Source organism: Nomia melanderi, chromosome 1, assembly GCF_051020985.1.
Source record: "Nomia melanderi isolate GNS246 chromosome 1, iyNomMela1, whole genome shotgun sequence".
In the NCBI taxonomy this organism is placed as follows: domain Eukaryota; kingdom Metazoa; phylum Arthropoda; class Insecta; order Hymenoptera; family Halictidae; genus Nomia; species Nomia melanderi.
Genome location: NC_134999.1, coordinates 14,745,629 through 14,755,048, shown reverse-complemented (window position 1 = coordinate 14,755,048; position 9,420 = coordinate 14,745,629). Strand labels below are relative to the sequence as shown.

Here is a 9,420-nt window from a genome sequence, read left to right as displayed (position 1 = left end):
CTCGCAAGCTCCATAGCGACGTTTCCTGCACGGAGAGTTACCCTCTCCATACCTACTTTTACCTGTTGTATTGAACATGCATAAAACGCTCACATATACAATCTCGGGCAGCTCCTTGAGCAGAGGTAGTGGGGAACGCTGCTTTCGAGTTACTAGCTTGAGGGGAGTAAGTTCGACACTCCACCCCTAGAATATAAAATCATACAAAGGCATTGACATTTGCGCAAGCGCAAAAATTCATGCTTGATTACTTTATGATGATTAAACACTAGTTACAATACAATTTCTTTTTAAATTAATTTATTCGCTCGCAAAGAATAACTATTTACTTGACTAATAAAGTACTGGGACACGTATATATTAACACGTTGACCGCCACATGAATTTTAGTTTTGTATAACGTTAGTTATTCTTTTGTAACAAAAGCAAGTAGCATTAGAATTAATTATTAATGATCTGATATGGTAGATCTCAAGTTAAACTATTATTCAGTTACTTCTTTTCATAATTGTTTTTGAGCAATTCGGAAAAGCTTCGGTCGTCAGTGATCAACGTGGGATTTAATTTGTCAATTTACAGATTTAAGATGAATTAAACACAATTGCAATCGAACATGCTGCTTTATTGTAACGGTTACTACAAGAGATTTAAAAGGCAGAAATTTTCTGTTAGCTTGGGGATCAGATATAATTTACTGTAACAATTTATTCTGAAAGGACATTAAAATGCAGCTACTGCAATATGCAAATTGACAGTGTCTGCAGTAAGTCATGGAGCACAGCCATTGTGATAAACATTTCATGTTACAATGTACACTCGATGTTTCTGTCACAAAGACGGATATAATCAAATGTCATCCGTAGCCTCTAAATAATTTATCGTCAATGACTCCCTGATGTAGTAAATAAGTCCTTTAGAAAGAAATGCTTAAAGAGGAAATGCAAAATGTATTGTATTATCTCTACATTTATCTTTTTTATATATCACTATTGTGGAACAGAACATGTCAATATAAATGCATAACTTTCTTTTTAGATTGTGTATTAACTTGATCAGCAAGGAACTGTGGAAAATATTTTATAAAAAAGTTAACCTATATATTTAGGATTTCCTTAGAAACAGGATACCCATAGCCTGGTATTACTATTCAAATAGCTTCTGTGCATTATCCTAATTTATCGTCAAAATGTTACTTCTAGTTCTATTGGTTTTGTATTACAACCGATATTGTTGAAAATTAGCCTATAAATAAATAAATAATTTGTTCATCCATGAAGCTCGCTTAAAATTTTTCCTCGCAATTTTGAACCTTTCGTTCTTTAAACAATTTGAATTTTTCGATTAAAGTATTCACCGCAACCTCCCCATGTACCACGTTGTCTCTGGTTCTAACGTTTACCGTACTAGCTTTAAGTTCCTTTTCCCCAACAACTGAAAACACATTGTAAAAATTAAATATTCTGCTATTTATTACTGAACACATAAAATGTATCTGTTTTCTTACCAAGAATGAAATTAAATTGTGCAAGCTGAGCGTTCCGCACTTTTCTATTCAGAGTATCGCTTGCATCAGTATCAACTTCCGCCATAAATCCAGCATCCCATAGTTTATCTTTCACTTGGAAAGCATATTCATCGAATTGGGAACTTACTGGAATGACCATTGCTTGTCGCGGGGACAACCAGAACGGCCACTTTCCAGCGTAAGATTCGGTTAGAATTGCAATCATTCTTTCTACGGAACCCAGAATAGCTCTGTGAATGATTACTGGCCTTGTCTTCTCTCCGGCCTCACTAAAGTTTTGAAACATTTAATCATTAGTTTCAATTACAGTTGACTTGGAAACAATAAAGTAATTAGTTGTTCTTCTCTTACTTAACATAAGACAAATTAAATCTAATTGGTAATTGGAAGTCCAATTGAATAGTAGCACACTGATGATGTCTCTTCAAAGCATCCATAATTGTTATATCAATCTTTGGACCATAGAACGCACCATCTTCTGGGTTTATTTTCCATGGTTCCCCGAACATGTTTAAACTTTCTTCCAATGCTTTTTCGGCTTCATTCCACATCTCAATGTCTCCCATATATTTCTCAGGTCTTGTGGATAAACACAAGTTAAATGTAAAACCAAAAACGGAATACACATAACGCAAGAAGTCTAACGCGGCAACCATTTCATCTTTAATTTGATCTACCGAACAGAATATATGTGCATCGTCCTGTTGAAAACGTCTGACTCTGGTAAGTCCAGTCAGTGCTCCGGACATTTCGTTCCTATGTAATACTCCAAAGTCAGCCATTCTTAATGGTAATTCACGCCAAGATCTACTACGAACGTCAAAAATCAGACAATGACCAGGACAATTCATAGGTTTAAGCGCAAAAGTTTCTTTCTCGACATCGAAAGAAAACATGTTTTCTGCATAGTGCATCCAGTGGCCAGAGGTTTGCCATAACTTACTGTTATAAATATTAGGAGTGACCACTTCTTGAAAACCTCTTTTTCTATATTCAGAGCGAATAAATTCTATTAAAGTGTTATAAACATGCGCGCCGCGCGGTTGAAAGAAACATGACCCCGGAGAAAGTTCATGGAAGAAAAAGAGCTCTTGTTCTCTTCCTACTTTTCTGTGATCTCGTTTAGCAGCTTCTTCTTGAAACTTTTCCCATTCTTTCAATTGCTTGGTATCTGGAAAACTGATACCGTAAAGTCTTTGCAGGGATTCTGCATTAGCATTTCCTTCCCAAAAAGTGGAAGAATTTTTGGTGACTTTAATAGCTTTCACCTTTCCAGTATGTCTAATGTGAGGTCCTCTACATAAATCTATCAATGGTCCACACCTGTACACAGTGGTGGTAGGCGTAGCTACTTTTTCATTAATAATACGAACTTTAAATTCATTATATTTAAACATCTCCAGAAGATCTTCTTTCTTCATTTCTAGTCTTTCGAAAGGTTGCTTTTCTTTAACTATAGTTTTATACAGAGTTTCCAAGTATGGAAAGTCTAGATTTGATATAGTTTTGTCACCTAGATACATATCATAATAAAATCCATTTTCAATTGGTGGACCATAGCATAAACAACCACCGTATACTCTTTCCATAGCTTCTCCCAGAATGTGTGCACTAGAATGCCAAAAGACTTGTTGGCCATCATGACTATCAAATTTAAGAAGTTCAAGTTTGCAATCACACTCCAGGGGTCTATCCAAATCCCATAGTTCATTATTGACTTTGGCAATAACAACACTATCAGCCAAACCTTGACTAATACTCCTTGCTACTTCATACGGCGTTGTACGCCAAGATTGTCCAACAACTTCTTTCCCATCAGGAAGAGTTACTTTTATTTCAGCAACCGGCTTTGTAGCTAATTCTGCTTCGTAATCTGTTTTCAATTTATCCCATAATGCTATGCGTTCCTACATATATATGTTACAGTTTAGATAAACATGTTTTTACGTTAATCGCTTACTTATTCATGTATTACTTATTATAAACGAAAATGACATTATATACCTGAATATAATTCGGCCAAGGCTTTAATTCCGAAATTGTTTTCTCATCGGTAGCGGCATTCTTTTTTTTTAATGCCTTCATTTTTGCCTAATTTTCAATAAACAGAAAAATATATTAAATTTTGTTAAAAAAAGTTTCATTAATATTTCATGTGTTTTTAAAACGCGAAGTAATATATCAAGAAAAATAATGGCATTTATTACAAGGAAAATGTTCGTATTACATCAGATTATTGATTCCGTTGGTGTGGTAAGGTTATTCTTATAAGAATAAGAATTTATTATATTGTCTCACAGTTAAATATTTTTAATGAACAAATCACAACAAAACACTTGCAATATAATATTATGAAAAAAAACATCAGTGTGACGAGATACTATATAACGAACCCAAGAAACATGTGGTCTCACAGAAACATTATACAAATTTCTTGTATTATACAAGTTGCGAATGTATAATTTCATCATCGTATTTTAATACTAAAAATAAAAAGAATGAAAAGTTTTTTACGAATAAATCACATTCATGCCTTTTCTTCCTTTAAATTCAGATTTTGCACGTTATTCACCACGTCGTCACTCATAATGTCAACCATATTGAACCTAGAATTTACTTCTAGATAGTGCCATACTGTAATGCGTACCTACTATAGCACTTATCTATAGTGCAAATCTTAAGAACACAGATTATTAATGAATAAGGTATAGTGATTTGTAATGAAAATGCAAGAATTTTTTAATGTTTTTATCATTTATTGATTTCTTTTATTAAAAAAATAATAATCTCTTAAAAAAATATTTAAGAAAGGCATTATTAAAGTTACATTATAGTGTTCATTATGTATGAAAGGGTGTAAAACCAAAACACACAGAGTACTTTCTTCTATAGATGGAATTGTTAATGTGAAAAAGATTTAATATCAATTATTAATGTAATAGGAAAAATAGAACTTCTGATCTATTTAGTTGTACACCCTGCATAATGCAAAATTTATAATGTTTTCCATTCATAAATATGTTTCACCATTTATCTTTTAAAACTTCAAATAATTAACATATGTTTTCTTCTTAAAAATGTATACGCTCATGACGAATAATGTGACTTCTGTGATGGAATCTTTTCCCACAAGCAGGACAAACATATGGTCTCTCATCCGTATGAATTCTGTTATGTATTTTTAAATCGTATTTTTTGAAAAATGATTTACCACAGTGGGAACACACATGATTTCTCTGTTTCAGATGATCACGTTTTACATGTTCCTATAGTAAGAATATGTTTAAGTAAAGATTTAATAATACGTTTAAAAAAAATACTTACATTTACTTGTGAAGAAGTATTATAAATTTTTTGGCACATATCGCACGCAAACTTTTGCGGACCTTCTGGTCTATGATTACTAGCGATATGTTTATTTAATGTTGACTTCCAAGCAAAAGACATTTTGCATTCTTTACAATGAAACTTTTGTTGATCTGCAAAATGTGTACCTATGTGTTGTTTATAGTTGTAACTAGTTGAAAATGATTTCTCACATACTGTGCATTGAAATTTTAATAAATACACTTTTGATTTCTTTGAGTCTTCTTGAAGATTCTCTTTTTTATCATTTGTAATAGCATCTTCAGTTTGCACCTGTGTTTCATTTTCATTAACAATTTGATTACTATTCGTATTTATTTTACATTGTATATCTTCATTCAGAGAAGTTAAAAGAATCTGTTCACTGTCATTAATTCCATCATTTTTATCACTTTCATGCATGGTATCAATTTGACCAAAACTTTGAAATTGTAAAAGTTGGTCACTCTCTTTGCATTCTAAAATTTTGGAACTTTGATTTTCGACTCCTGCATTTTCCACAAATTTAAGAAATCTTTCTGAACTATCATCATAATTTAACCTTTCGAAAACCTCGAAATTCGTTTCAACGTATTTATCAAAATCAGTTTGTGGATCTAACAAGATCTGATTCCCAACAAAATTTTTTTCTTCACTCTGTAATTCATATTGTGTATAATTTAGGTCAGTATGTATATCATCTCTTATATTTTGTTCATGTTGGACGTCTTCATTTACATTTTTAATACTGAAACACGTGTTCGTTATATTCTCAGAAATATCTGTATTTTCCTCCTTGTTTTCTAAGGCTTTTATGGTCTGTGCATTTGGTAACTTCTCTACTAAATTATTAATTAAAAATTCATAAAATTGTTCCCCTGTTTCTGTTTGTACTAAACGTAACATTGGTTCTTCTTGATTAGGATTATTTTCATCATTTGAATTTTCAGCAGCTTTCTCATCTTGTACTACATTTATTTCCTGCTGATTTTGAATGGTTAAATCAAGTTTATCATGCTCATTAATATTAGATTCTGATAAATCTATTTTTTGGAACATATCGGTAACATTTAAAGAAATATTTGTTGAGGTATTATAGTCTTGTAGTGTATCTGATTTCTGCAAATCTGGTTCATACATTTGTGTACATGACAAATATTCATGACTGTTCATAGATTTAGTACTTAGTTTGCTTTTCAGAACAGTATCATCCATTTGGCATACATATAGTATATTTTGAAGTACTTCATTATTAGCTATTAGTTTCTCAGAATCATTTAATTCATCAGGTAATGGAATTTTTTCATTTGTATTGCAAAAGTGTTCTTGTGTAACATGATTCTTAGTATTTTCAATGTTCTCTAGATTGATTTTCTTCAACTACACATGAAATAAAGTTACATATTGTAATCATATTAACATAAATATAATTGTAATCATATTATTTACCTGCTCTGATGTAATATAAATGACTGTTTCCAATGGTAATGCTTTTTTCATATTTTCCTCATTCTCAAGAAAATCAAAATTATTCTCATGATTTTTATGCTCCTCAAATTCGAAATTTTTCTGAAAATTCTGAACAATAAAAATGATCAGAAATATACATTCTTTTGAATGATATTCTAAGTCTTACCGTCTCATTATTCTTGCATTCCAAACTTGTTGCATTCTTTGAATGAGAGTTTTCATGTTCCCGCAAATGCAAAATTAGATTAAAACTTTCGCCACAAGTTTTACAATAATGTTTTCTTTTAACAATTTTTTGCTGAACAGATGCATTACCTTCAACAGACTATACGTTGCTAATGTAATATACACATGTACATGTCTTTTTATTCGTAAGTATTATATGGTACAATATTTCTTATTCACCTTATTTTTATTTACTATATGATCAATGTTGGTGTTAATATAATTAGTTTGTGTTTCAAGCACAGTATCTTTTTTGAATCTCTCATGAATACGTTTATGTCTTGCAAGAGAGCTAATTTGAGTAAAACGTTTACCGCAAATAGAGCATGGATATGGTTTTATCCCTACAAATTTAATTTCAGATAATTTTATAATTTTCATTCTCTCCTTCATAGTCAACTTCTTATATGAATAATATAATTACCAGCATGCATTCTACTATGCCTAATCAAATTAGATATATGGTTAAACTTCCTTCCACAAATTTCACAAATGCAAGTGTTGGTTCCTAAATGGATGTTCAAATGTGTTCGTAGATCTGCTTTTCGAAAGAAACCTTTGCCACAAATTTCACAGAGCTGTGACTTTTCACCTAAATGTATACTTCGATGATGATAATCATATTGAGAGGCTCGATCAAATGTTAAGTCACATTGCTGACACTTATAAGGTCTTGACACATTTTCGTGTAATTTATCATATAATTTTTCTTGACTAAGGTGTTCTAGTTCTGCATGTGAGTCGTCATTTAAGTCTCTCTTCAAAAATTGTATGTGCTTCAATAATCCATCCCCAGTATGATTGTGCAAATGATCAAACAATTCTTTTTTATTCATAAAAACAAAGTCACAAATTGGACAAACAAAATTCATAAATTGCATTTCTGTGACATCATTCCTATTACCCTCTTGTAAGTTTATACTGATTGACATATTTATATACTTAAACACACGGATTCACTTTCTTCTAGGAGCAATTTTATTGGTCTCATGTATAACAATTAATGTTGACAACAGTTCATATGAACACTCGTTTGTTTTATAACCATAATAACCTAATAACTTTTAATACATGTTATCGTCATACGTGTGTTAGTTTTTCTTGATATTATTATTTTCAATTTGCTGTATTAATTACGGCTTACAAGGTATAAATCATTTAACTTGTTCTTCGCGAAATACGTATTCATCAACTGCCATTAGTTACGGATATAGTTCATAATGGTTTAACTTCTTTCCTACTGTTAAATAAAATTTTCTATTGTTTTACATTATTATATATTTCAAATTTATTTGGCAAAAGCACAACACAGATCATCTTTTTACATATTTAAAAATCCATGTCATATATATAGATACCCAAAGAAAACAATGGATAAAGATGCGGGAAATTCAAGGTTGGTATTGTTACATCCAACATCACGGTTCCGAAGGAAACATATAGATCCTTGACTTTCGGGCACACCTGATCAAAAAATAAAGTCACAAGGAACCAGACCAGATTTATCAATAGGATTACAGCTGATGATCGCTATCCTATTTCCTCAGATGAGATTCAAATTAGTATATATAAAAGCGAGATATTTTTCGACCACTTATGAGGCTGTAACGCTATCGCGTGAATTGGATAGGCACGGTATGACGGTAACGCCGGGCAAGGATAGCTACAGCTGCGTTTCGTGATGGAAGCTCATAAATTGAGAGGGAACTACGAACGGTTTAGCGAGAACATTATAGACACAGTATATTATTGTAAAACACTCAACGCGGACGGCCGAGCTGAGAGGAAGTCGGAAACCAGAGAATTGTTATTTTCAGCTAGAATCATCTTTGGTCCTCACTTCAGCAAACCAGATACATTGTAAGGGGCCATAAATTCTTTTCCAAAGATTGAGACGGGCTACATTTGGTCCTCACTTCGGCAAACCAGATACATTGTAAGAGGCCATAAATTCTCTTCAAAAGGTTGTCACGTGTTACATCCGGTCCTCACTTCGGCGAATTCGATACATTGTTAGCTGTCGACGTGTTCGCTTTTACGAGAACATTGTGTGTTTCTCTGGGTCCCGCGCTTTCTCTCAGCATATGCGCATGGAATCGTTCGCGCATTAACCAGATCTCCTCCACCATTGGCCCAAGGAGACTCGGAAGGAGAAAACAGGACCAGGGAAGAGGGGATGCGAGCCGACAACGAGCGAGATTTACAACGAAAAAGCAGAACGATTTCAAACATCGAAGTTTAACTACTTATAAACTCAGAAATAAAGCAGAAGTCAAAATTTCCACAACCAAAAGTATAAGTTTTATTTCACGCGCCATGAGCAGAGTACCTTAGTACTCCACAGGCACCTTACCCACGTAAAGTTCCCTAAATTTTCCCTAACCGCGAACGGCGTAACGCAACAAGGCCATTGGGTAAAACAGAAATGAGAAACTAAATGAAAAATATAGTAAAAGTTTAAAAGCGTAATAATATATATACATTTATCGAATGTTTCTGATGAACTGTTATTTAAACGTTCTGAATGCAAACTTCTAATCTTTTTATAAAAGATATAGTACTCATATTTCTGTAAAGACATTCAAATTTAAATGTTTGATAAATCCTTACTTAATATGAATTGAATCAATTGTAATGAAGTTAAATAGACACAGAAGATTATTACGAAGATGTTTTTCGTTTATTTTGATATTTCATAGAGATTTAGAATATATAGATATATAAATACAGACATCTTGTGTTATGGACATTTTTATTTATACTTCACGACAATTCTTACATCATTTTATTATTGTATTCAACATTATTGATAATTAATGAATTTTGAGTTGCTAATAGAAATTCGTATATAAGCA

General features: G+C 32.2%; 2 protein-coding genes and 1 long non-coding RNA gene across 6 annotated transcripts; 1 reads left to right on the top strand and 2 right to left on the bottom strand.

The window, feature by feature from the left end:
• Positions 1 to 132: 132 nt before the first annotated feature.
• On the top strand, positions 133 to 1,431 carry LOC143174403 (uncharacterized). Its single transcript, XR_012998289.1, has 2 exons — positions 133 to 425; positions 580 to 1,431. It is a non-coding gene; the product is annotated as an uncharacterized LOC143174403 (long non-coding RNA).
• ThrRS (threonine--tRNA ligase) lies at positions 602 to 4,208 on the bottom strand. 4 transcript variants are annotated; one of them, XM_031978126.2, is made up of 5 exons: positions 4,059 to 4,208; positions 3,530 to 3,616; positions 1,877 to 3,432; positions 1,505 to 1,794; positions 602 to 1,431 (listed from the first exon to the last, which is right to left on the bottom strand). In XM_031978126.2, exons 1-5 carry the CDS (start codon positions 4,122 to 4,124, stop codon positions 1,283 to 1,285), a joined length of 2,148 nt encoding a protein of 715 aa, XP_031833986.2. In that variant the 5' UTR covers positions 4,125 to 4,208; the 3' UTR covers positions 602 to 1,282. The 4 variants fall into 4 exon arrangements, with proteins under 4 accessions (XP_031833986.2, XP_076222349.1, XP_031833985.2 ...); XM_076366234.1 differs by having other exon boundaries at positions 4,040 to 4,140; XM_031978125.2 differs by having other exon boundaries at positions 3,919 to 4,068.
• A 52-nt stretch (positions 4,209 to 4,260) lies between these two features.
• Positions 4,261 to 8,001, bottom strand: LOC116427599 (uncharacterized). The gene is made up of 6 exons (XM_031978124.2): positions 6,990 to 8,001; positions 6,746 to 6,909; positions 6,507 to 6,665; positions 6,320 to 6,448; positions 4,850 to 6,250; positions 4,261 to 4,791 (listed from the first exon to the last, which is right to left on the bottom strand). The coding sequence occupies exons 1-6, from the start codon at positions 7,495 to 7,497 to the stop codon at positions 4,597 to 4,599; spliced, it is 2,556 nt and encodes an 851-aa protein (XP_031833984.1). The 5' UTR covers positions 7,498 to 8,001; the 3' UTR covers positions 4,261 to 4,596.
• Between the last annotated feature and the right edge of the window lie 1,419 nt (positions 8,002 to 9,420).

Excerpts from the sequence above, each read along its gene's own strand:
- ThrRS (XM_031978125.2), bottom strand. The coding sequence starts at position 3,996 with ATGATGAAATTATACATTCGCAACTTGTATAATACAAGAAATTTGTAT. Across the intron at positions 3,433-3,529 it reads CTTGGCCGAATTATATTCAG|GAACGCATAGCATTATGGGA; the intron begins GTATATAATGTC and ends ATATATATGTAG. Across the intron at positions 1,795-1,876 it reads TTTAATTTGTCTTATGTTAA|TGAGGCCGGAGAGAAGACAA; the intron begins GTAAGAGAAGAA and ends TCAAAACTTTAG.
- LOC116427599 (XM_031978124.2), bottom strand. The coding sequence starts at position 7,497 with ATGTCAATCAGTATAAACTTACAAGAGGGTAATAGGAATGATGTCACA. Across the intron at positions 6,910-6,989 it reads GCATAGTAGAATGCATGCTG|GGATAAAACCATATCCATGC; the intron begins GTAATTATATTA and ends TTAAATTTGTAG. Across the intron at positions 6,449-6,506 it reads AATGCAAGAATAATGAGACG|AATTTTCAGAAAAATTTCGA; the intron begins GTAAGACTTAGA and ends TTTATTGTTCAG.